This window comes from Quercus robur, chromosome 3 (assembly GCF_932294415.1).
Source record: "Quercus robur chromosome 3, dhQueRobu3.1, whole genome shotgun sequence".
NCBI classification, from domain to species: Eukaryota; Viridiplantae; Streptophyta; class Magnoliopsida; order Fagales; family Fagaceae; genus Quercus; species Quercus robur.
Genome location: NC_065536.1, coordinates 39,116,086 through 39,143,690, shown reverse-complemented (window position 1 = coordinate 39,143,690; position 27,605 = coordinate 39,116,086). Strand labels below are relative to the sequence as shown.

Genomic DNA, 27,605 nt, shown 5'->3' with positions numbered 1-27,605 from the left:
AAGTGACAGTTTATTATGACTTTATTCACTATGGATATTTCATGGAGGGGTCAAATGATATCATTAGAGTCTTGGGATATAATTTATTAATAAGGCCTATAGTGCAATTATATTTATATAGTGATATTAAATATAATTAATGGTAACTTTGGACTTGTCAAGAGTTGACAGAAAAGTCCAAGATCCATTTGAGCTAGAGTTTTATTTGTTCCCTGTGATCCCACTCAAGCCACAAACTAAAGCCCAATTGGGTCGGCCTAAAAGACTAACTCAATTAGATAATCAATTGTTATTTAATAAGAGTTATTAAATAAAGTAACTACAAAAGTATTTAGAATGTAAGTATGATGAAAAGAAAAGAAAACAATTTTTTTCTACAAGGAGAAGAAGAAGAAGAAGAACTTTTTTTGAGAATCAACGTACATAAAGACTGATTGAGAGACCACACATCTTAGGCACCATGTGGAATTGAGATGAAGATTAAAGGTATTTTCAAGTCATGGTTTTGAATTTCACAGCATCAATGTACGCTTTCTATTTTTTGTTTTAGAATTCAAGGTTACATGTTATCTCTTATGAATGAAGTAGATCCATAATTGTTGCTTTCATTGTGTGTTTTGTATGAGATACGAAACCAAATTTTCCAACAATTTATAAAATTATTTAGCAATAAAGGGAAAATGTACATGGATGTGTAGTGCTGAATGTCTATTTAGTGAAGTGGTTCCAAATTACAAAATTTTTTCTCCCTTTTTGAATAAGTACAACTTTTTAAAACTATCCTAAACATAATTGAACATTATTATAAGGTAAAAGTTTGACCCAAATTGGTTTAAAGTTATATTACTTTAACCTATAGTTATGACATGACAATTGAAGAAATTATTCATACGTAGTTATGTATTTATTAAATAATATTATAAATAAATTGTAATATAAAAGTTTTATTTAAAATTTTTAATTTGGAGCCCAACCTTGGGTTGAGGTAGCGAGAAAAAAGTATAGTGAAATGAAATGGGCCAAACCAAGGGACGAAACCCGCCCCAAAACCAAAGTAGGGAAATATAAAAATGATAGATTTGGTTAAAAGCGTGCTTCACAAAAACGCCGAGTTAAGAGTGAAATGAAATGGGCCAAACCAAGGGACGAAACCCGCCCCAAAACCAAAATAGGGAAATATAAAAATGATAGATTTGGTTAAAAGCATGCTTCACAAAAACGCCGAGTCGCCGACAGAAACACCCTTTGCCTTGGTTTATTTTCTTGCTCCGAGAGAGAGACCCTCGTATAATCAAAAAGAAAAAAAGAAAAAATCAAAGTCTCAAAAAAACCAGAGGAAAATCTAAAAATTACGACTACATCCCCCATAGTTGCTACATCCACAACCTCAAGCCCAAACACCATTTCTCAACCAAAAAAAAAAAAAAAAAAATCCCCCATCTCTTGCTCTCTCTTCTGCCATTATTCCTCCGATGCCCTAGCACTTCCGGCGCCGGTGCCACTTATCGCCGGCGGGACTTCCGGCGAGGGCGACTTGATAGGGTTTTTAGCCGGATCGTGAGAATTTAGGGTTCGTTGAATGGCTCCGGCGCGAAGACGCGGAGCGAACAACAAAGCGAAGGACAAGAAGAGCCAGTTAAGTGTGGGCGATCTTGTCCTTGCGAAGGTCAAGGGCTTCCCCGCTTGGCCTGCCAAGGTTTTACCTCTTCTCTCTTTACTGCTACTGCTACTGCTACTGCTAGGGTTTTTTATTTTTTTATTGATTAGTATATGTGTTTCATTGTTTTTGGGGAACTAGGTTGTTGTATCTAACTATGGTAGTTGTTCCTTTTTCTTTACCTCCCCCACAAAAAAAAAAACCTCCACTTATTGGTAATTTTAAAATAATTTAGGTTTTTGAGGCTCTTATATGATTTTATAGACCCATCTCTCTGTCAGTAACTTTTGTTGATTATGTGTTTACAGATTAGCAAACCTGAAGAATTTAAGCATCAGCCTGATCCCAAGAAACACTTCGTTGAATTCTTTGGTACAAGAGAAATGTAAGTATTTCTTACACATTGTGATGTAATTTCATTAACTTTTTTTTTTTAATTTTTAATTTATTTTTATTTTTAATGTGTGTTTCTTCTTGAAATATTATCTTGGAAAGGCTAAATATTTGTTGTCGTGAACTTGAAAACACTATCAAAGGCTAAATATTAAAAACCATGTTGACTATTGATAATTCTAAGGAGACTAAAGGGGGTTGATAATTTAGGATTGGTGCTCTCTCTCTCTATGTGCAAGAACCAAGGAGAGAGTGTCGCTCATCTTTTAATGTAACATATTACTTATTAAAAAGGCATTTGCTGTACTCAGGTTGTCATTGTCAGTGGCGAGCTATTTTTTTCCTTGATAAGTAATAAGATTTATTGATATCAAAAAAGTGACGCCCTCGTACACAAGAAGTTTACAGGGGTCAACAAAAGAAGAGAATGGTTGGTTTTGCAAAGCTGACAACCCATCAAACATAACTTAAGGTCTGATATAGATCTCTCATTATCTGTCGGTTGGTGAGCTATAGTTTGCCTTGGTCATTGCAGTATAGACTTTAGCATGCTTATGTTTATCATTTAACTTTTGGCTTGATAATTCTTCTGATTAAGGGACTTATAGGAAGAGCACTAGCGGCATCTGCCTTATTATTCTTGTAATCACTTACAAACCCAATATTCATATAGTAAACACCTTATGTGGGACTTAGCACATGCCTGCACAATACACTCCAACAATATCCAATCAATCAAATACACACAATTTGGGGTATCACATACTTGTTGACCAAAAGTAATGTTAGATTGAAGTTTTCCAAATTTGTATTATGTGTGCTACACGTTTAACCTCATATGTTTACATTGAGGTATTGCTGGTCCCTTATCGAGCATTCACATCTCCCATATCCTATAGCACTGGTTCGCTTGGTTTTCATAGTGGAGAGAAAAAAGTATTGATGGGGAAAATATGTGGAAGCTAATTATAAATCATGATGTGAAGTTTTATGTAGAAATAACTTGGTTGTTTCAGAATTGTGGGGCAGTTTTATGGGTATTTTTTTAAAACAAGAATTTATAGTTCTTATACAGTTCATTGTTGGAATCATGGTAAATTAACTTCAGCCCATCCCTAACTCCATAAATTTTATGTTGAGCAATGCTGTTCTTGCAAAAGTAGTTTACTAAGAGTTTCCTCAAGGCTCTAGGTTGGGCTTTGTTCCCAAATGTGGATTGAACAAGATCTTTTCAATGTACTTGCTGCTGAAAAGTGACATTAGATAAGAAGCCCATACATCACAATGTATGGAAAGGACATATGCAGCATGCACTGCATTGCCAATTCATAGGTAGGGTTGGGTGTCACACTTCTTGCCAGGAGAACTACCATGCCATTAAGGGCTAGTAAATAAGGGCTGCAGCTTTTCAAAAATATTTAAAGCTGAACTACTTTGAGAAGTAGCTCTTAATTTGCTTCTCAAAATCCCTAAAAAGCATTAATTGCCTCACAAAATTGGTGAAGAGCATACAAAAACCCTTGGCTGAGATGAAGTTTGCTTCTCATTTTTAAAAGCCAAAGCACCCCTGGAAAAGCTTAAGAAACTAGGTCTTAGTATGGAAATTTTGTAAGATTAATTTGTGCGGGCATTTCCATTCGTGGAGATCAAATTTTAATTTGATTATCATCTTTGAGGATTTTATAATTGAAGGAAATATTTTGAGGTTACTTGGGAGATACTTTGATGTGCTAAACTTATTATGATAATGTGAATTGACTATATAAATTGTGTAGGTTTGTATGTACTAGTTGTTTTTTTTTTTTTTTTTTTTGGGTGTTGATTTTTAAGTTTTTATATATTGCAACACACATTCACACTCACACATACATTACCTCTTTATCAATCTATTTGATTTTCAAATAATTGTTTTTATTGTTCTTGCATTAAACCTTTACCTATAAAAGAAATTGTTTTTTTATATTGACCGTGCTAATTACTGTGTGAATTTTGGTTAAAGTTGCCCCATTCAGTGGCTTAGAATGAAATGAAAGTAGTAGAAAAGAGGTAAATAATCTTGCATTTGAATTGAGTGGAGGTTTATGATATATACTATTATTTAAAGAGTGTGTTTGGATCTTGATTATAGGCCAACTTATTGCTTTTTTGCCCCCTACTATTTACGGGTCCCACGTGAGTCCCCTACTTATTTTATTTAGTTTTTATCTTTTATCAACAGTATTTTCAGTAAAAAGCTAGATAAGTTGTTCCAAAACGGACACAAAGTGAGGACTTTAGTTGGTGTCACATTTTGAACTCTATGACTTGTCAATACATATATGCGTATTAGCTATTGGTCAACTTATCTCATTCATTACTAGCCACAAATGAGCAAAGCACTTGTTTAAAAACCTTAACAGGCCATGATGTACTCTTAATAGGCCATGACGTACTCTTCGTCTAACTCATCAAATCAATTTAAATATAAAACCAATAATTCCATACGCATTAGAAGCAGCAAAATTCACAGCATCAAAGTATCATTTGTTCATTGTTTACATATTATTGGTATGCATCCTTATTGATGGATTTTTTTTTTCCACTGTAATAATTTCAGTTTTCTTCACCGTATATTGTATTACTTAATTTATGATATATTTAAGATATATTTGATTGAATTGTTTTTGTTCATCATAGAGTAGCTGGATGTGTTTGTTTGATTTTAGTGAGGCTGCTTTAGTGTAATATATATTCTTTATTCTTGAAACATTGATTTTTAATTTTTTTTTAATGGCAACCCCGAGGGGTAGTACAATTGGTTGCGGACCACGCCCCAGAATATTCTCATTTCTTAACATATTGTACTGTTCTAATACATTTAGTGTTTGGGTAAGCAATATTTGTGTGATGTAGAGCCTCGCTATCATATATGTGTCTGCTGCTGGCTGAGACGACCAGCCCTATGCAGGAACCCATTTGTGTTATCTATACACTCCAACATGTGATGTTTAGGGGGTGTTTGGTACATGTACTTAAAAACATGTGTTTTGTTGTTTGAAAACATGTGTGGAAATACATGTGGGTGTAAAAGTGTGTGGAAATACATGTAATGTTATTTAAAAACTGAAAATTGTTGTTTGAAATGGTGTACCAAACAACACCCCCTAACTGTTTATTGACATTATCCTATCTGAGATCCACACATATTTTAAAGAAAACCCATCAAGTTTTCTTTCTCTTTGGTTTGTGTATGTGGTTATAATTTTAACTGAAAAATTTGTCCATTTTAGGTGTTTAGCGATCTAAAAGATAGGTTGAAACGTTGTAGGTCAATTTGTAGGTTAAGTTAATTTGGTAAGAAATCTATGATATAGTTTGGTTGTGTGAAAACTGGTTGAAATTCTGTGTTAGCTCTCTTATGGGATGGTTCTCCCATCCATTTCTGTTTGCATTGTGTTTCTTATTGTCTCACTGATTAAGTTGACAACCTCAGGAATTTAGCTTCTTACTTTTACCTTTGGTTACTTCTCCTCCATTCACAGAGGTTTTGTTGCCCCTGCGGATATTCAGGCATTCACTAATGAGGTAAAGAGTAAATTGTCTGCCCGATGTCAGGGTAAAACAGTTAGGTTCTTTTCTCAAGCTGTGGACGAAATTTGTGTGGCGTTTGATGAGCTACAAAATAAGAAATCAAGTGGTTTCAGAGATGGTGCTGATAAATCTGATGTTGGGTGTGAGGCTCTATCTGTTAATGAGGTAGAGGTTGACTCAAAGGTTGAAACAGGTAAGGCGACATACAGTGGAGATGCTTTGAATGAGTCTTTAAGTGATTCTGGCTCTAAGTTGGGGCGCTGCTCACAGAGACGAGGTGGAACTGACATTCAAGATGTAAAGCCTTCTATATCCTGTAGTGCAGATGATAGTTTGTCTCCAGATATGTCCCCTGAGAAAAACAATAGTAAAAGTGGTGGTGGAAACTGTAAGGAACATGTATTAATGACATCCAGTCCAGATAATTCTTCCTTTCCAAAGGAAGAAGCAAGTGATGATGAATTTGTAGAAGATGCTGTTTGCACTAAGCAACATGGTAAGGAACAGAAAGTATTAACAACTGGTAACAAGTTGAAGAAGATGGGTACTGTGTCAAAGAAAAGGCGTGAAGGTGCTGTTGAAGTACACAAAACTGGTACCTCTGCTGTAATATCATTAAAGGATGGAAGTGATGGTTGTTCTGTTGATCGCCTTGAATCTGTTGAGCGATTGAAAGATGGAATTAAGGGCAAGATTTCCTCCAGCAGCGTGCGTGAATTTTCTCTGAGCCCTCTTAAAGCAGATTCTGATATCAATGCTGGGAAAAAATCAAAAGATCTGCTAAAAGCTAAAAAACATGTCATTGTTCCTGATAATATGCTGGACTCTGGTGCTGTTTCTGATAAACAGATCAAGGGAAAACTTTCTGGCACGGAAAAGAGGACCCAAGATAGACATGGAAAGGCTAATGATGGTGCAAATGATATACTTCCTGCCAAAAAATTGAAGCGTGTAGATATAGGGGATGATGCCGCACATGGATCACATGCAAAAAGAATTAAGAGTGTTTCTCCTAATCCTAATGTTGACAAGAAGGCGTTAAAAAGGACAGAGTTTAAAAGATCAACTATGAGTGTTAAAGCAGAAAGTACTTTGGCTTTAAGAACCCAAACTGGTATTGTTGGATCCAATGCTTCTGGTAATGAGGCTGTGCTACCTGTAACAAAGCGTCGACGCCGAGCACTGGAGGCTATGTCTGACTCAGATACTCTTACTACTGATGATAAAACAGAAATAATACCTCTTATAATGAAGAATGATGTGTCATGTTCTAGTAATGTGAAGGTTCCAGGAAGCCAGTTGCATAAAAAACGGAGAGCTGTGTGCCTTTTTGATGAAGACGATGATGAATCCAAAACTCCAGTCCATGGTGGATCTGCCGGAAATGTCAAAGCACCTTCATATGTTTCAGATGCTACCAAGAGAAGTGATGCAAATAATGATGGTTCAAATAATGCTCAGCAAGGAGTGTCTACTAGATTTGGGGATGGCTGTTTAAAGGAATCTCCCTCCCAATCACATAATGAGTCTCTGTCACCAAGTGAAGTTCAAACTGATGAGAAGAGGCCTCAAAAGGCAATGGCTGTGCAAGTTTCCCATAGTCCAGGGAAATTAGAATCTGAGCAATTGTCATTCAAGGAGCAATTGTTGTCCAAGGATCAGTTGTCATTCAAGGAGGCTAAGTATGTGTTGGTGTCTCCTGGAAAGTCTCCTCCATTAGGTCCTGCCCCCAAATCAGTGGCAGAACAGCATAAAGTGGCCAAACTTGGGGCTAAAGTTTCTGGTACTGGTACTCAGAAGAAGGGTCAGGCTGTGTCTGCTAAGGGTTTGGGTGTTGTTTCTAATAGCATGAACTCTTCTCAGAATCAAGCAACAATTCAGAGAAACAGGCCTTCGTCTTCTGGAGAAAGATCTAAAGCCACTCCTAAATCAATATCAAGGATTGATGAATTGACTCTTTTGTCTGAAAATTCAGTAGAGTATAATTCTTTGCCCGATGAAAGGTGTGCTAACTTCTGACTCCATTTTTTCTATCTTGTTTATTTATTTTCTGATCTTCCTAATTCATCTGGTTGTGTTTTATGCCTCATTACAGAGACGAAGCTGGTAGGGAAAATAAAAATAGTTCATTGATTGATTCTAAGACTTCAGAATCTGTTATGTCCATGAAGCATCTTATTGCAGTAGCACAGGCAAAAAGAAGACAAGCTCACTCTCAAAGTTTCTCCCATGGAATTTTCAGTTCTTTCCTGTGTACCACTGATGTACAGGGAAATAGCCCGAGTCCATCTGGAGTGCAGTCTCTTTTAACTGGTGGTGCCAGCAACGTGATGCAAGCAGATATACAAGGATTTAATCCTTGCTCAAGTTTGGCTTCTCCATCAACTCATGGTCACCAGTCTGCATTGCGAAATCAAGTTGATATTGAAGAAGTTGAGGAGAGAAGAGGTAGTTCAGGGCACAGGACTGCTGGTGGCTCTCTGAGTGGTGGTACTGAAGCAGCAGTTGCTCGTGATGCTTTTGAGGGAATGATAGAGACTTTGTCAAGGACTAAAGAAAGTATTGGACGTGCAACTCGTCTTGCTATTGATTGTGCGAAGTATGGCATTGCCAATGAGGTAGGTTATTAAGTATGCTTGCATTATTTCAATTGGCTCACATAAAAGGTGTTTTTAGATCTGATAGTTGATGAGTCACAAATATCTTTAATCTTGAACTTGCCAACTCATTGCACTTTTTTAGGTAAAATTATCGCTTCCACTTTTCTTCTTGATGAGATATGTGGTCCAAGTAGCGAGTGTTGTTAATATGTTTTGTCTCTAATGTGGTATTTTTCCCATGCAAGTTTTAGTTGAATTTTATAGTGCCATATTTTCAGAAGTCCTCTGGTTTATGGGTCACTTGTTACAGTTTTTCCTCATGATTTCTGTGGCAAAACTAATATTGGATTTTAAAATATGACTTTTTGGGATCAAATAATGTTTGTATCTAATACACCTCAACTGGGCTTTTAATTCTTTTAGTTTCATATCTTGTTTCTGGTTGTTTTAACTTTTGATGCATAGATGAGGAAAATGTTTGGCTCTGGTTATGTGTGCAACTCTCTCTTTCTCTCTCTCTCTTTGATTAGAGTTTTTGTTTGCAACTTTTATTTGGTAATTTAGAGTTTTGAAGGTGATGTTATGGTTTGCTAGTTTATCTAATTTATAAGCATGTTGGATTTGGTAGTTTCCTAATTGTTCATCCTAGATTTTTTTTTTCAATTTTCATGGAAGTCCAATCCTTTCTTTTAGGAATATTCGATTAAAGAAGATTTATTAATGAATTCACCAACTCTAATTCCTCTAATCAAAGTCTTTGAAATTTTCTAACATTCCAGCTTTTCACCTCTACATCTATTTGGCTGACCTAGTGTCCTTTTGAGAATAGCTTATTTCCAGTAGCTTATCTGCATAATGTGAGACAAAAGCTAAAAGCTAGCTTATTTCAAAAAAGCTAAAAGTCAGATTATTTGAAATAAAGCTGAGACAAAAAGCAAAAATTTGTAGCCAAACTCACCCTACAGTGAGTGAATTGCTGCATCACTAGCTAATGAGCAAGCATACAACTCTGGGAACAACACCTTCAAAGGATGATTCTCACAGTAGTTGTCATGTCAAATCTGTACATGATTACCATCACATACATCAAATTACATGACTTAGAAGTCTATCCCATCCCGCTTGAATACTTTTTCCTAGACAACAACCTTGACTTTGCGACATTAAATAAAAATACTAATAAACTTAATTAACTATTAAGACCTAAAATAAAATACAAACAATTGACTTGCGAAAATTGGCACCTCCTAGTTCTTCCAATTGAACTATCAAACAAAAAAAAAACCAAAAAAAAAACTACTAAATTAAAACAAATATTCCTTTGTGTTTCCCAAATTAAAACTACAGTGGACACTTCTTGGGCCTTAACCTTTGGCTTCCAAAGAGGATATTGTTTCTCTAACCAGACTTTGGTTGTGCTATGAATTCTCCCCTTCCAAACCAAACTTTCTAAGTGAACAGTACCATGAACAGTGACAGAAGGTTTAGGGGTATTTAACAGAACTGTGGAGCATGTACAGTGAGGAGATTGATAAGAGTTCTGTGGAAGGTGCCATCTAGACTAGGTAGTAGGTATACCCTATTGACAAATTCTAGGGTTACATTCAATTGTTTTTTCTTAAAAATTTGCTTTAAAGTACTATTATCATAATGCAACACTGTGTCATATATGTATATAGACACAACAAATCATTAAAGATGATGTCACCTGAGCCAATGGTGAATAATTGTGGTTCGTATCTATGATATATGGGTGTTTGATGCCATATGCTGTCTGGTGCATATCTTCTTTCATCAACAAACAGTCACAAAATAATGAACTTTATGATCAGAATATTTTTCTCACGACTTTTACTTATGACCAGATTCAAGTGTCCTGACATAAAAGTCTCTTTGTTGGTGATGATGTTGGTCATTATGTCACTTATTGAAAAAAAAAGGGGGGGGGGGGTTCAAATCTATGATATATGGGTGTTTGATGCCATATACTGTCTGTGCTATCTTCATTTATCAACAAACAGTGTATATTGGAGTCACAAGATAATAACCAATCAATGGTCAGAATATTGTGCTCAACTTTTACTCGGGACAAGATTCAGGAGTCCCGACATAAAGTTCTCTTTGTTGGGACTATGTTGGTCATTATGTCTTATGAAAGAAAGGGATAGGTCATGGAGTAAATTTGAAGAGAAACCATTCATTTGGATGAATATGAATCTTATGTTTGTATGCAGGTTGTGGAACTTCTCATCCGAAAGTTGGAAACTGAACCTAGCTTTCATCGTAAAGTGGACTTGTTCTTTCTTGTTGATTCCATCACCCAATGCTCGCATAGTCAGAAGGGTATAAATTTTTGGGACCTCTCTCTCTCTCTCTTTCTCTCTTCAATCAGTGCTGAATTATTTTTTCAAAATGAGATCTTCTAATAGGAATGTTACATGATATTCAGGTATTGCTGGAGCTTCATACATTCCCACAGTTCAAGCAGCATTGCCACGTCTTCTTGGTGCTGCTGCTCCACCTGGAGCTGCTGCTCGTGAAAATCGTCGTCAGTGTCTTAAGGTGAATTTACCTTAATATGAGTGTAGGAGAGCCTTTATTATTTTGTTTGAGTTAAATAAAACTATGTTTCTTTACCAGGTTTTACGGTTGTGGCTTGAGAGGAAAATCATACCCGATTCCATTCTTCGGCCTTACATGGATGACATTGGGGTTTCAAATGATGATACGACCGCTGGTCTTTCACTTAGACGACCATCACGAGCAGAGCGAGCTGTAGATGATCCATTAAGAGAAATGGAAGGCATGCTTGTTGATGAGTATGGGAGGTCTGCAATATATTTCTTTCTCCACATTTTCTTAGTTCTCACTTTTCTTGTTAGTTGTCATTCATTTGATTACTAGTCCCTTCAAGAGTGATTTAACTTATTTGGTCATGATTGGTTTGTTCGTACTGCTAGACTATATAGAATAGCCATGGACATGGAGAACAGTTCTGATACTTATATCACTTTCTAGCTTAGCAAATAAAGAAAAATTAGAATATGGCTATGTTTGTCCCTGAAACAATGAGTAGTTTATTTATATTTTAAAGTGATACTATTATCTACATAAACACTGGTTGGGTTTGTCAAATTTAATTACTAGAATTTTTCTCCCTCCCTCTTCCTCTCTCTCCTTGTTCTATTGATTTTAGGATATCAATATCAAATCCTAATTAATTGATATATGGTCTGTTTTCAGTTTTCTGTTTTGCTTCTTACCTTATTCTTTACTTGGTTTCTGTTCTGCTTCTAGCCTTATTTTGTAATTTGAGGAGTGTTGTGAGTTACTATTGGATTAATAATGTTCCATGTCAGCATTGTGGAGAGACATCTTGGTGGTGAAACATATAGATGTGAATGTGAGCTAGTGATTCCAGTTTCATACAAGTAAGATGCAGATAAATACGTGGAAGATTTGTTGGCATGGTATTGTTAATCATTGTTTGTAGGACTTGGATCTAATCACATTCGAACTTGTATTTGGTTATTTTGGTTATTCATTGAGGACCTTTTGAGTATAATTTGCAGTGTCTTTATACCTGCCATTCATGTGCCTTTTCTATCTTGGATGGATTATCATTTTTAAACCATGTCCACATTAAATTCATTACATTTTTACTTGGGGCAAATTAGGAAACCTGCTCACATTTGCTTATATGCTGGATTTGCAATGACTTTTTAATAACTTTTTTTTTTCTTGGCTGTTGTATCAGTAATGCTACCTTTCAGCTGCCCGGTTTTTTATCTTCTCATGTATTTGAAGATGAGGAAGAAGATTTTCCAAGCAGTTCATTTAAGGAAGCCGGTGATGCATCAGCAGAGGAAACCACCCCCGCTTTAGGAGAGTCAGAAACATGTGCTGTTCTTCCTAATGACAGGCGCCATTGCATTCTAGAGGATGTGGATGGTGAGCTCGAAATGGAAGATGTTTCAGGACACTTGAAGGATGAAAGACCCTTGTTCACAAATGGTTCTTTTGAAATAGATCCACAACATCAGAGTTCAGATAGGACCATAGAACCTGCTCCAAACAATTCCTCTGAGTTACTCCCACTACCAGAGGGTTCTCCTCCATTGCCTCTCGATTCTCCTCCTCCTCCACCTCCTTTGCCTCCTTCACCACCTCCACCACCACCACCCCCATCATCTCCGTCACCACCACCACCACCACCACCGCCTCCCTCGTTACAGCCACCACCGCCGCCTCCCTCGTTACAGCCACCACCGCCGCCTCCCTCGTTACAGCCACCACCTCCCCCGTCACAGCCACTACCTCCCCCGTCACAGCCACTACCTCCCATGTCACAGCTACCCCCTCCTCCTTTGCCACATTCTGGCCCCCCACCATCATTGGTCCCTCCAGCATCTTTACCAACTCAGTCTTCATTACTCTCCCAACCATTTTTACCACCTCAATTATCCGTACAGTCTTCACCACAGTTGGCATATCAACCACCCATACCTCATGAATATTGCAGCACAGCTAGTGTAAGACTTCTGATTGTTGTTTTTTTATTATAAATTTTTTCTTTGTTGTACTAGTATATCTATTGTAACAGAATTCTTTTCCTGGACACAGGGCAACCAAATTGTCCAAATGGCTGGTCATGGCGTTCATGTTGATAATGCACTGAAAAGTGAAATGTTTCCGCAGCAATCATCTAGCTTTATTTCAACAGGATTATCCAGTTCTCAAGAACCATCTGGATTTAATTCTTCAAGGCAATTAGAATATGGACACAATGATATTTATTTAAACCCCCAAATTTCACAACCTAACCAACCATTTCAACAAGGTAATACCTCTTTTACACAAAGACCTTTACACCCTGCCCCACCTCAGAACACATCCAGTCATTTCTCTTATACAAAGCCGGCAGTTCAGCAACATCCTCAGCATCCGTACCCACGTCCATACTCTTTACCATCTCCTCTGGATAGCCAGAGGCGATTTGTTGCTGATGAACAATGGAGGATGCCATCAAGTGACTTTAAAACAAATCAGCGTGGTGGGTGGATGAATGGAGGGAGAACACCAAATGGAGAAAGAACTCCCACATGTTCAGGACCTACCTATGGCCAGGAAGGTACACAATTATTTTTTGCTAATCTTTGTGGGTTTATTTTAATCTTATTTCTGTGTGCATTATATTCACATGAACGCTTTTAACCTGGTGTGAATATGTGACATTGATATTCCATGTGCCATGTATCTTAATTTTTTGAAAAATTGGTCCTAAAAATGATATTTTGGATGCGCCATCAAATATTATTCAGTCATAAAAACTGTGGCTGTTCGAAGTGTCACTAACCCTATGTTTTAATTGAGGGGGAGGAGAGGGGAGGTGGTGTGAATATTCAGGCCACCTTCCTCGCCCTTCGTTCCAAACATACCATAAGTGTTAAAACTTCTACCATTGGCTTCTTTTGTCTTGACCTGACTACAAGTTTGGAAGCGTATTAATTGTGTTAATTTCATTTTAATTGACGTTGGGAACTGTTTTGTATTTTTTTATTGGTAGAAGTGTTACACATACACTTGTTGGGTCTTTAACCTATGACACTCTCCACCTTATGCTTACAAGGCGAGGAATAATCGCACTTTCAAATAATGTGGAGCTTTCAATTATGGAGTTGCCAAGAGCCTTATCGCTCAGTGGCAGTGCTTGCTTCCCTTTATAGGGAGAACCAGGGTTTGAATCCCCCTCCCCCAATTGTTGTAACTATCAATATACATAAAAGGTTATGGAGCTCAAAAATTTGTTCTTGAGAGTGTTGTTTGAGTGGTCTTTTACTTTTGGAAATGGTGATGAGCATTCAATTGTAGATTTCATTGGCTCTCTTTCTTTTAAAGCCTAATTTTTCTCTGTTGTAATGTTTTGAGAAAGCTTGTGAAGACATCCTTTCTACTAAGCTTTTCTTGTTAGTAAAATCTATTGCTTATAACAAAAAAGGTTTAAAGGTTGGAGGTTTATAAATTACGGATTGCCCCAAGCAACTAGAATATAATGAATTTATTCATTGTATCTAACACTCCTCCTTCACATGTGATTCTAAAACTTCCCTTATTAAGTGGAGCTTAACACTTAAGAATTTTTATTTTTTATTTTTAAATAGGGGGCAAGATGGAGACAAGGTTTGAAACCTAGGACCTCTTGCTTTGATTCAATGATAAATTACATGTTCCAAAAGCTTGAGTTAGGAAATTGTAAATTTTATCATTTAATTGAGTTTGTTGGATTTAAAGGCTTGGAATACGCATCCTATTTGTGCGTTTTTCTATTATTGATATGTACACATGCACGAATTCATTGGGTCTTGAACTCATAATCTCATCCTCCATTCCATTACACGTCATTCCAAAAGCTTGAGTTGTTAGGAAATTTTGAATTTAATCATTTAATCGAGTTTTTTGGATTTAAAGGCTTGGAATATGCGTCCCATTTGTGCCTTTCTCTATTATTGATATATACATATGCACGAACCTATTGGGTCTTAACTCATGATCTCATCCTCCATTCCATTATTTGGGGAGGAAGTGCCACTTGAGCTAGAGCTCAGTTGGGACCTGTCACCTGCGAAATATATACTTACCAATAATTGGATTTTGGAATAGAACACCGAACCTATGGAAATATATTCAAATCTTTTAGGGTAAACTACATATTTGGTCCCAAACCTTTAGGTTATATGTCAATTTGGTCTCTAACCTTTTGGCATTGTGTCAAAATAGTTTCTACCATTAAGTGATGGATGGAAAATGCTAACATGGCTAACGGCCAAATTAAAATATTATTTTTTAGGCCACCTGGACTTCCACACAAACTGCCACATGTTAATTAAAAAAATCAACATTTTGTAATTCACTTTTACTCTCTCTGTGTTGTCTCTCTCTATTGGCTTGGCATGCATGACTGAAACTCTGTAAGCCCCTTCAATGTTGCTTGCCACTGCCACCATTGACGGTGGTCTTTGAACACAAAGCTCTCTTATTTGTTTCTCAGCCTCACACAACTCTCTAAATCTCGTTCGAACCACCATGTGAGTTATCTTAAATCTGAATGTGCAGTTCTTCCCCTCTCAAACCTTAAAACATTTTTATTTCCTGGAAAAAAAAACTCTTAAGAACTGCTTCTTCTACCTCCTTAAATTAGGAAAAAAAAATACATAGATTCATTCCAGCAAAAATCCCATATAAGCTCAAAACCCAGCTATCAACTTTTTTTTTTCTTTTTTGCTGACTACCGGGCTACTCTACTTGGAGAAAACAAAATAACACTAACTAAAACAATATCAACAACAATCAAGTATCAGAACACCCACCCACACCGTACTTGGGGCAATTCAAAGCCAAATCATAGTAAAATCACATGCAAAGCTTTGCCAATACAAAAATTCCCAGACGTTTACATCCAAACAAACAATTTCAAATCACATAGAACACACACTCACATCCATACCCGTTTACAAATCAACTAAGTATTTGAAACATTCAAACCCAGAAACCCCTTTTGAAAAACAATTCAAATTCCAAATCAAGTCATACCTACCTGCACAACTTGCACAAATGAACAATACCCACAAATGCAAAGGGCTTCATCCGCTTGAAACAGACCCGTTTCATCCACTTTAGCTTCTCCTTAGGTACCAAATCAAAGACATTTAGAGACTTAGAGCTTTGATATTGGTAGACCGATGAGAGAGAGTGAGTTAGGGCCCGTTTGGATTGAGGGGGGAAGAAGGGGGAGTGGAAGAGAGTAGAGTAGAATTTGCTAAAAATAGACTAATTTTTGTCTAAATCTACTTTACTCTACTCTACTCTCCCTCCCTCTCCCTCAATCCAAACGGACGATTAGAGTGATAGAGTAGGAAGTTGCAAAAGAAGGTTTGGGTTTGGATTTGGAAACCACCGCCATGATGGTGGTGGTGAGCGGAGATAATTTCAGTGGCTGTCACAGAACATCGAGGTTCGTCCATGGCAGTTCGAACCAAATTGAGAGAGAGAGAGAGAGATAGAGAGAGAGAGAGAGAAATAAGAGAGAGATTTGGGTTCAAAGACTACCACTGCTGGTGGTGGAGGCAAGCTGTGTTGAAGGAGCTCAGAGAGTTTTGGTCATGAAGGTTGGGAAGAGAGAGATATCAAAGACACTTTAATTAAAACTAGGTGGCAGCTTATGTGGAAGTCAATGTGGCATAAAAAATAATATTTCAATTTGACAATTAGCCATGTCAACATTTTTCATCCATCATTTAACGGTATGGAACGTTTTGACACAATACCCAAAGGTTTGGGACCAAACTGACACATTGAAAATGTTAGGGATTAAATTGACACATGGGCTTAAAGGTTAGGAACCAAATGTGTAGTTTACCCGATCTTTTATATATTCAAGTCTTAGCAATAATTAGATTTTGGTATGAAATATATATACATATATATATATATATATATAGTTACATCTGATGTAACTTTAAGGAATGTTACACCACTCAATATTTCTTAATTGAATGTGAATTTTGACAAATCCACCGTTAGATTACTTATCTTCATATATTCTTTATACTTGCAAAACTACAAGGTGATCAAAGATGAATAGCCATGTCATCAATAAACTGTTTTAATTTTTTGTAGTCTAAAATAATGTATAAAAGATGAGTTTATGGATTGAATGGTAAATAGTATCCAATTGATTTGAAAATTGGCATAAATGTTAAGAACATATAATTCAACTGTGAGATTTTCAAAATATGAATTTTATAATAAGTTATTGGGTGGTGTAATATTACTTAGAGTTATGCCAGATGTAACTTGAACTTAACCCATATATATATGTGTGTGTGACTTGTTTGCATTTTGTATATGAGCATATACTTAATGTGTAAATCTGTTTTTCTATTAGAACTTGTTTGTCCACATAACAGAAAGGAAATTCAGGCAACTTTTCTCTTTGACATATTCTGCTTCTTACAGGGATATTTTCATTTTCTAGGTCCTACTGCTTTAAGCTAAGTTCTATTTTTGGTGAGGATCTGCATAGTCTGCAACACTTACGCTTTCTACTATGGTTTCAAATCTTGTCTTTATGACAGGTTATTTTCATCCACCTCTTGAGAGGCCACCAGCAAATAATATTGGTTTTCAGCATCCTGCCCCTAATAATCTACCTGCTGGAGCTCCAATAGCAGGTGACCTCCCCTTTCTCAAAATCTGCCATGTTTTTGTCTGGAATTAATTTTTGGAACTGTCTAGAGAGCATGGATACATGCCTATGCATTGGTTTGTCCTGTGTCCTATACATAGATACAGAGTATATGTTTTGATATGCCTTAAATGAATGCCGGACAGTTGTATCTGTGTCAAGCATTGAGTGTTATCTTAGATGTCTTGATTCTGGTCCAAACATGTTGATCTGCTTGTATTTGATTTTTTTTTTTTTTGATAAGTAATGAAATTTTTTTATTATTGAAATATCAAGAAAAGATTCACCCAAGTATGCAGGAAGTATACAATAGGGACAAAAACAATCAAATACACGAATTACAAGCATCCATCAAAGAAAAAACCGAAAAATTAGAATGACTGCCTACTGCAGACGACCAATCCAATTAAGTTATGAAAAAGAAAAGTTTTAAGGTCAGGAATTGTCCTTTCAGAATCCTCAAAGTTCCGGTTATCTATATCCGCCAAATGCACCATATCAAGCAATGAGGAACGGCCATCCATATAACAATTCCGATGTCTCCCAAACTTCCTTGCCAACAAAAGCTTAAAGCTCAACCATTGTCTTCGGCATTATCCAATGAATACCAAACAAGGTGAACACCATAGACCACAAATCCATAGCAATAGGACTATGGATAAGGAGGTGATCTACTGATTCGCCATTGCTTTTACACAAAACACCAATCTAAAATCCAAATTTTCTGCTATCGTAAATTATCAATTATCAGATCTACTGATCTGCTTGTAATTTTTTGTAAGAAATATAGTACAGTTGCCTTCCCCCCCACCGTCCACGCAAAAAACAAAAGTGAAATTTAATCCACGTGTCATGGTGAGAATATTGTTAGGCTGAAGAGAAGATAGGATGAGAGAGAAGAAGAGGAAGATAAGGGAAGGCTGTCAAGTTTGAGTTCACTCTTTTTATTTGTTTTGTTGAATAAATTAAGATTTACATTGCCATATCAAAATATAAATTAAGGTTTACATTGTGGGAAAACTTGAAGTATTATTGAATAAATTAAAATTATTTACTTTCTTGCTTGAGTTGCAACTCTTGCATTGATGAGCATAAAATCATCATGCTTGTGTCAGTGTCCCTGCTTGTGAGACTGTTTAGCAGTTGTGCTTCTGTTGTGGCAGAGAGTGATGTTGATTTTTTGACTTCACTTATCCCCAGGTCATGGCGTCTCCCAGATGTTTCCATGTAGACCAGACATTTCTGCCCTTAATTGTTGGCGGCCAGCTTGATAGTCTAAACTAAGAACTTCAGTAAGTTTTCAGTACTTTGTTACTTCTTGCAATTCAGCCAAAATGGCTTTTCGTTCTCCAATTGAAGTGGAGGGGTTACAAGTATGAAGTCTGCTAGTAAATTGAGATCTTGCTGCGTTTAAATGTATATGGACTATTTGTCTAGGTTTCCTTGAGTTTAATATTGTGAACTATTTTCATAATTTTGTGTTTTAATAGTTAGTCGAACATTTAGGACTGATTACTTTGTAAATTCTTGGATGGCTTGAATGAACTTTTTTTTTATTTTTTATTTTTTATATTTTATCCTGAAGTGTTGCTCTTGTAGGCGCTAATTGAGCACGTACTCTCTCTCTCTCTCTCTTACAGGTGATCATTTTGTCTTCTCTACTGTGGGTGCCACAACACGTGGCAAAGGATTATTACATAATGCCTCAGAGTGAGATTCAGTTTCAGGCCAAAATCCGACTACCACTTGAAGGCAGTGTTAAGAACTAGTGGAGGCTCTTGGCAGGACTGTGTATATTGTAATTTTTCCTGACAAATGTATCCCTGGGAACATTTGCTTCCAAGTGTAGGCCCATGTTTCTGACTTGGTTAGTGCATCTGTTTCTTGACTCTTGTAATTACTTGAGTATCTTGTACATAGCAATCAATTCCAACAATGAATTTGAGAATTGGCCAATTTAAATTATTGAATATTTAGGCATTGTTTGCTTATATATTGTTTTGTGATCTGTTCATCGGTTGTGTTACATACTGACGTAACATGTCCCAATAATTAGATAAGTGTTTTCTTCTTACCTGTATCCGTCTTATCATTTTCTTCAAATTTCTATGTCTATATATGGGGATAGGTTCAAGTTGCACTTGGTGTAATGCTTTTTTCAAAGCTATGAACTTCACATGTTCATTATTCTTGCTAAATTTCAATATGATCGAACATTAAGAGGCCACCTCATTTAAGAGATGTTCAAAGCTTTGTTTATATTTAGAAGTCTAGTTAGAAATGAGTTTTGTATCTGATGGTGGATGAACATCAAAATGAGTAAACTTTGTCATATGCATAATAAACATATGGAAAACATTTACTTCAACTGTGAACTCGGCAAAATGTTTATCTAATTGAAGGTTATTTAATGAAATATTGCAAAGTGTCAATCTAGATGTAGAAACTTTATTGTTTGGATGAACTTATCAAAAAAAAAAACTTTATTGTTTGGATGGAGGAATTGGTTTGGGAAACACTCACAGACATTTGGAACCTTGTTTTGTTATGTTTAATGTGTATAGTGTGGAAGAAATGTAATAAAGTCACTTATGAGAACATTGAGAATTCTCTGGATTAGCTTCATTTGTGCTAATTCACACTTTGTTTGGTCTCTAGTGTGGGATTTTACTGATTGAAGTTATATTCTTGAGTTCCAGGACTCTTCATATTTCTGTATATGTGTGTGTGTGTATATATATATTTTTGTATTTGCTTTGTCGTCAACATGAAGTGATCTTCTCCATTAATAAAATTTATTAATTATTAAAAAAAAAAACCATTCTATATGTAACATGAACCCAATGCATATCTATACTATATGGGTGGGATTGAAGTTATTCTTGATGTGACTACACTCTTCAACGCTTTTTTTTTTTTTTTTTTTTTAATAAAGATTTTATAAAACATATTTTGAAAAATTCATTGGATTTACAATGTTTCCCTCTACTCTTTATACCAATTGAACATAAAGAGGATTAAAGATTTTTTTTTTTTTTTTTGAAGTAACCTGCTGACCCCAAATTTTTTTTTTTTTTTTTTGTTGTTGAAGTGTAACCTGTTGGCCCCAAATTTATTTATTTATTTTTTCTTTACACTGGATTTACATATGGCCAACCCTAACTAACCTGTTGACCCCAAAATTTTGGGACTAGTTTATTTATTTATTTATTTTTTATTTTAAACTATTGCATATTGTTGTAGAGAATTTTTTTATTTTTTATTTTTCCCATACTACACAAAAAAAATGGGTTTTTTTTAGAAACAACTTTAGATTGATGTGAAATCAAATTGCGGGGTTGTCAAAATATTATTCCAAAAATTTTCAGTTTAATATTAGAAAGAGAGTGTGACTTATATTAATATACACACACGCATAGATATGTGTTTGTGTGTGTGAATTATGAAGATGATTTGTAGTTGAATGATGGTATCTTCAAAAGAGTAATCGTATTAAAATTTTTTATGGTGTTATACTAAGAAAGAGTTTTACTGATAAAAAAGAAAAAGAAAAAGAAAGATTAAGCAAGAGTTTTACCAGTTAACTTTTGTGACAGTGGGTTGTGTGTTGTGGGTTGCATAAAAGACCCTTTCAATGATGACAGTAAAGCCTTAGTCCCAAGTAAGATTAAGAATGCTCACCATGGGGCTTGAACCTGCAACCACAAGGTTAAGAGCCTTTCCCCCTCCCTTTTAAAATGTAACGTATGTTGGCAAAGTTGAGTGGGAGATCTACAGGTCTGTGTTGACTCCAGTTGCTCTTCAAGCATTCTATTCTTGAAAATCTTAGAAGGTGGTGTTACTCATGTTGTGAAATGCTTGTTAGGAAGCTGAACAACTGTTGGTCTGCCAGACCATTCCAGCTTAACTTTTTATATTCTTTCATTTTGAAGTCATGGTTAGGGTGGATGTTTATTTCGGAATAAGTTGCACAGGACTTTCTTTGGTTAGGCACAGGAGATATAGAAACCTGTGTAATAAAATGTGAAATCAAGCGTGCATGTTTTTTTTGAAATCAAGCGTGCATGTTATATAGACTGCATGTTTTCAAATGGTGGGATCAGAAATGATTGATGTGAAATTAAGCAGGTATGTTAATTACATATACTTTGTAATCAAATGGTAGGATTAGATATGATTGATGTGAAATCAAGCGTGCATGTTAATTACAAAGACTAATCAAATGGCAGGATTGTCAAAATATGATTCCAAAATTGTGTGTAAATATATATATATATATATATATATAAAATATGTTCACACGCACACATATATGTTTGTGTGTGAATTACGAAGGTAATTTGTAATCAGTGGTATTGTCAAATAGTAATTGAATTTAAAATCATGTAATGGTGTAATATTAAGAGTGAGTCTTACTAGGTTAACTTTTGTGACAGTGGGTTGTGTTGGGGGTGGTGACAGTGGGTTGCATAAGAGAGACCCTTTACCATTCCAAAATCCTTTCCTTCTGCTGAATTGTCGACCCCTTCCCCCCTCCCTTTTAAAGTGGGTTAGGAATCTGTTGGCAAAGTTGAGTGGTAGGTATGACTTGGCTCTAGTTGCTCTTCAAGCATTTTATTCTTGAAGTTCTTTTAGGCATCTCTGATCTTTTGATACTAAGGTGTTGTTTTTGCACATGTTTGTTGTGAAATGCTTGTATCATTTGCTCAGTAGCTCAAATGGCACATCTTTCCTTCTAAGAGCAAGGTGGAGGGTGAGGTTGTGGTTTCAAGACCTATCATGTGCATGTGTACCAATAATTTTTTTTTTTTTTTTCAAATTTTGCTATTTTTGAGTTTGGTCTTTGTCTTTATTCACTTTCTTCTCAATGAAACTTTGTTTTCTTTGATATTTCATTGATAGTCTGATATTGGAATTTTTTTTCTCTCTCTCTTGGTTCTTCACTGAAGCAACTATGTTCCCTAAACCTGGGATCTAGAGTTTTCTGTTCAGTCAATGACATAGTACAAACTAGAACGTTGGAACTACAAAATTAAAGAACTGGGAAAATAAAGATAGAGAAGCTTAGAGTCAGTACCTAGGCTTGCTTGGAGTATGCACTGAGTGAAAGAAAACCTCTAGGAGTTTGCACCTAAGGTTGGTTGGAGTCAATATTAGACCATTGGGGCAATTTCAATTGAAAACCAGAAGTATGGGAGAGTGCCTGGACTAACTGTAAACCCAGAAGTCTCTGGTTTGACTCATAGCTGAGGCATTTTGTGATTTACCCGATGCCTGCTCAATGGGGGTGTATAGGCATTTGTGGTTAACCCTCAAGGGGGGTCCCATTGGCCCATACCTTGAGGGGGTTCCTTGTCATAAAAAAAATTTCAATAGTAAACCAATGGTCTATTGTCTGGTTGGTTGTCCAAAAACACTAAAATTTTCGTGATACAATTAAACAGCCCATGCAAGGATAACTGTAAAACATTCATGAACTAAGTTATCAGCATCATAAAGCATAGAACATCAAATCTTAGCATGTTTTCCTAAAAATTATGACAAAAAAATTGAAAAAGATTTGATTCTGATAATTTCGTTCATGAATTTTTATTGTTATTCTTGTACGGGCTGTTTAATTGTATTTTGAAATTTTGTAGTGTATCCTTGCAGTTACAAATTTTTTTTTTTTTTTTTCATGAAGAAAAATTAAATATAGACTTTGGTAAATAAGTAGGACCTATTAGGTGGACCATTTACCTGGGTAGGGACTATGTTGCTTTCTGTTTTGTTATTGTTGCTGTTGGGTTAATTTATCCAAAAAAGAAAAGAAAAGAAAAGAAAAAAAAAAAAAAAGGAAAAACAAAAGAGTAGTTGCTGTTGCACAAGTAAACTTAACTGTGGTTGTGTCACAGATCTTATTTTACTAAATATGTGAGTCTTGTATAGTTTATGGGCCTTTGTATGTGCTTTTTGCATAGTTTAGTAGTCAATTATTCATTCCTTTATTTTTGAAATGATTGGAAATATTATATATTAGTATGGGGAGGTACCATCCTGCCTTCGAGGGTGGGTGGTAGGAGTCAATCTTATTGTTGGGACAAGTTTAGAGTAAAAAGAGTGAATCTATATGTCATAGTAAACGGAAGAAAATAGAGCTGATGAAATGACCTTGAGTACTGTGGTTATTGTAGGCTTGCATGCCCTTGTGTAATTTTTTCTGATCTTTGTTTTTTTTTTTTTTGGTTCACTTCGATATTTACTTTACTGGTCACAACTTGCAAGATTCATCAATTTTTTTTTTTTTTTGCAATCAGTTGATCCCAAATCCATAAAATCTTTTCCTTTGATTGTTGAGACGCCTCAAAAATTAAAATTCCCCAATTTAACCACCAAATTACTGATCACATCAAATTTTAGGGCCCGTAATGTAAAGATTTTGCAAGATAATTATTGGAACCTTTTTTTTTTGAGTTCATGTCAAGGGTAAGAGCTTAAGAAAATTAGAAGTAAGCAAAAGGATTTAACCTAAATTTAAGAAAGATCCAGGAGAAACTTGCCCTTGGGTTTAAATTTTCTCTCTTTGGTTGGTGATATGGGCTGCATCATGTAGTCAAACATTTTGAAAGTTTAGCCCTCAGAAAGTATTGTTAGGTGCTCTTATAACTCTTAGTGGCAAGGGAAGTGCCGTTTAGTAAAGCACAGTTGAATTGCAGTTAAAGCGCAGTTAGCGTGTGCTTTCTAGTGAAGCTCCAGGTTTGTTACAGATTCGGTCAGGAGGAGGAAACTAATAATATTTTGCTGCTCATGGTTATTTTGTCCATGATCTCTCTCTCTCTTCTTTTTTTATTTTTTATTTTTTAACAATAAGATTGAGGATTATATACTTTTGGATTGTTTACCATTAGATTTGCTACTTTTACTTATTTTGGTGCCTTTTGATGTTTGATTTTTGTGTATCATGTAACCCCAAGGTTTTGTCATTGCTACCTTTGGTTGGATAGTATTTTGTAATGCCTCAGAAAAATATATTTTGTATAGCAGAAGATTTTAGTATATGATGTTATCTAGACATGTTATGTAATTCAATAATTTCTTTGCTATCCTTTGATAAAACTAGTAAATTAAATTAAATTTATTAGGCTTTGAGAGATTTTGAGGAGATGGACCTACAACCTTCGGCAATTGTAAAAAATTTCTAAGCATTTTAGCTAATAGGCTAAACTAGTCACCATTTTGGTTCTTTTATGCCCTCAAATGCGCTCTAGCTCAATCCTTATCTTTTAGGCCTTGTTTTGTAAATGCACTGCTCAAATAAATTACTTGTTTGTAAAAACTAATGAACATACAATCCGAGCTTAGGCTTGATATGGGTTTGAAATAATCCACAAAATGTCTTATATTTTCCCTTATTCCTAAGAAAAGAGTCTGGCCAAGGGTATAAAGAAACCTCAGCAATCCATTATTTATCATCTCTTATCAATTTCTTTGTGTTTCAGCCATTCATTTCCCTCTCTTGCTCAGCAGATTTTGGGCACCATTAATCCCTCTAAAATATTCCTAAAATCCAACAAAAATCAAATCCTAACCCACATCGGATCTGTCATCAATTTTTGTTTACTTGAGTTTCTCCCAAAATGTTCTCTAGCTATAATTTGTTGGATTTAGTTATCAACTTGCCTTGGGTCAATTTCTCTTGTTGGAATAATGGTTAAATGATTGAATTCGGTTTTTCTTAGTTTAGGCTTTGAGACTAGTGGTAATTTATCATGGTATTAGAGCATGTGGTTTTGAGTTTGAACCTTATCTCCTCTCCACTTTTCCTATAAAAAGTTAAAATTCCCACATGTTGGGCTTTAGTTATTAAGGGAGAGTTTGGGCCCAGAATTGAGGGAGTGTAGTCAACCATTTATAACAGCTTAAGCTTGTCGCACTAGTATTAATTTTAAAATTCCTAAATTAGCAGCATGCAAAGAAAGATAAACACGATGGTCACCACGATGAAGGTCAGTATTAATTTTGGGACATACGGTCATGCAAATGAAGAAGATGATTATAAGCTTTTCATAACCAGATTATGATCGCCACCTCTTCCATTTACTTATCTAATTTGGTACCCAATATTTTTCTCTAACTGAGCAGCTTGTCATAAATTCTTCCTTTTCTTTCATTACTTTTTATTTTATTTATTTTTTTACGTTGTGTTTAGTTAGATGCATTACTGAATTTGCTCATTTGGGAGCCCTCTCATTTGAGATTGGGATTAATTATCAATTTACTAGCACCTTCTTTAATTGCCTCAATATGTAAGTTATAAGAAATTTCTCTAGCTGGTTATAGTAAGTCAATCTAGAGGAGTCTTTCTAATTCTCTAGCTTGAATATGAGTTTTTCCATAATTAGTGTTGGGATGGCAAATGTATCCATAATTCCTATGGTTGCCTTTTGGTGTTGGGATAGAAAGCTGAGCTACACTTGAGGTTTTGCCAAACATGCTTGTCAAGATCGAACAGGGTAAGTGAAGCTTGGCTTGAGTTTGAGCCTACTTTGACATGTCTCACTCATGTCCAAGACAAGCCCAAACAACTAATATTTGTTTGGCTTGGTTATGGTCCTCGATTTATGTGATATGTTGGATGGCTTCTGGGTTGAAATTGTTTTGAATGTCTCTATTTATTTACCAAAACATGTTCTAAATACTTATGCATTTACAACTGCAAATATAATCTGGATCAGGATCTTGACATGGATAGGAGTTGTGGTTTAAGAAGTAAAGAGAAGTTTGAAGTCATTCCTTTGGTTTTCCTTGGGTTTTGCTTTTTATATTTACAGTATGGTTATAATTTGAATGAGTATCTTGAAGGGGGTGATTGGAAAGTAGTAATTCTATTTAAATAGAAGCTTAAGGCTGTCTTTGGTTCTGTTTACTTGTATTATATTGTTGGCCTGATAGTTCTTGGCTGCAGTTCTAATTTGGATGAGGATCTTGAGGGGACCTTAAAAGTAGTAACTTTAAGAGTTAAATAGAAGGTTAGACTTGTGTCTTTTCTTCAATTTACTGGTGTTATAAATTTGAGTTGACAGTTTTCTTTGTTGATGTCTCTTCCTTGGTTTGTATAGTTGATCAGTTTCAATTCCCCCTCCCTCCTTTCCGCTGATAATGATTTTGAGGCTATTTAGATACAACAATGATATTTGTGCATCTTTGATATTACCTGTCTTTCATATCTGACCTTTATCTTTGATTTTAATATGAAACTGGCATCCTCTTTATCTACAATTTCCAAATTGCTTACACTATTTTCTTGTCTTATTTAAGCTGTGTGGGACAGTTGATGTTCCAGAAAGTTCTCTCTTTGAATGTTCTTGTTCCTTGTAAGAGTAAAAAGCATGTAAAAGTTATCCTGGTGTTAGTATAGCAGAATGTTCCACTTGAAAGTTTTTATTTTTAGATAGGTCATGGAAGTGGGGAAGTTTTGTCTATATATCACCTACAGTATTTTATGTGCGCCTGAACCCTGAAATGTGGTTCACTTGAAGTGTATAATTTGATAGATACTGTGTTATATGCTTGTCTTTTGTCCCTTGCTGAAGTAGAGTTCAGTTCAGAATAACATTGTAACTACACATCCTATTATTACTGGTTATGGAAAACCACTAAAAATTGAAACGCTCATCATTTTGGCGATTTCCAATTTGGTCACGCATCATGTTGAGGTAAATACACATACTTCGTGGCAGAAATTACTACTGCAAAATGTTGAGGTAAATATTTGAGGTTCTTGGCAGGATAATGCTCATATATTTGTTAATCGAGTACAATTTTCATGAGGGTAATTGTACCGTTGTAGGTATGGTTATCTTATGCTTCAGAACTGCGGATGCTTTATTTTTCCAATAGCTTTTGATTTTGTTGTATGTAATTTGCTTCTCTCTGAAAAACTTCCGAGCATTTTCTCCTGATGAGTGGAGTATGATACTCGTACATGCTGCATAGTCACACAGAGACTGTTACACACAGCAATTGATTGTTCATTACTCATTATTCATTTCTTTACAAGTCTTCTTTTACAGGGATATTGATGTTTTGTGTTATTAGTTTTCTTTTTCTTCTTTCCAAGTTTTCTAATTCTTGTTAGGGGAAAGGGAGACTAGGAACGGAG

The 27,605-nt window shown here is 35.6% G+C and overlaps 1 protein-coding gene and 1 long non-coding RNA gene across 5 annotated transcripts; both read left to right on the top strand.

Moving 5' to 3' along the window:
* The first annotated feature begins 1,213 nt into the window (after positions 1 to 1,213).
* LOC126717980 (ENHANCER OF AG-4 protein 2) lies at positions 1,214 to 19,457 on the top strand. 4 transcript variants are annotated; one of them, XM_050419994.1, is made up of 12 exons: positions 1,215 to 1,696; positions 1,966 to 2,042; positions 5,572 to 7,623; positions 7,716 to 8,238; positions 10,455 to 10,563; positions 10,670 to 10,782; positions 10,861 to 11,048; positions 11,978 to 12,468; positions 12,517 to 12,752; positions 12,844 to 13,351; positions 17,355 to 17,450; positions 19,105 to 19,457. In XM_050419994.1, the coding sequence occupies exons 1-12, from the start codon at positions 1,580 to 1,582 to the stop codon at positions 19,176 to 19,178; spliced, it is 4,584 nt and encodes a 1,527-aa protein (XP_050275951.1). In that variant the 5' UTR covers positions 1,215 to 1,579; the 3' UTR covers positions 19,179 to 19,457. The 4 variants fall into 4 exon arrangements, with proteins under 4 accessions (XP_050275952.1, XP_050275951.1, XP_050275949.1 ...); XM_050419993.1 differs by adding an exon at positions 18,665 to 18,756 and having other exon boundaries at positions 1,216 to 1,696; positions 11,978 to 12,752; XM_050419992.1 differs by having other exon boundaries at positions 11,978 to 12,752.
* Positions 19,458 to 21,801: 2,344 nt separating this feature from the next.
* Positions 21,802 to 27,519, top strand: LOC126717979 (uncharacterized). Its single transcript, XR_007652796.1, has 2 exons — positions 21,802 to 27,207; positions 27,294 to 27,519. It is a non-coding gene; the product is annotated as an uncharacterized LOC126717979 (long non-coding RNA).
* Positions 27,520 to 27,605: the final 86 nt, after the last annotated feature.

Excerpts from the sequence above, each read along its gene's own strand:
- LOC126717980 (XM_050419992.1), top strand. The coding sequence starts at position 1,580 with ATGGCTCCGGCGCGAAGACGCGGAGCGAACAACAAAGCGAAGGACAAG. Across the intron at positions 1,697-1,965 it reads TCCCCGCTTGGCCTGCCAAG|ATTAGCAAACCTGAAGAATT; the intron begins GTTTTACCTCTT and ends ATGTGTTTACAG. Across the intron at positions 2,043-5,571 it reads TTCTTTGGTACAAGAGAAAT|AGGTTTTGTTGCCCCTGCGG; the intron begins GTAAGTATTTCT and ends CTCCATTCACAG.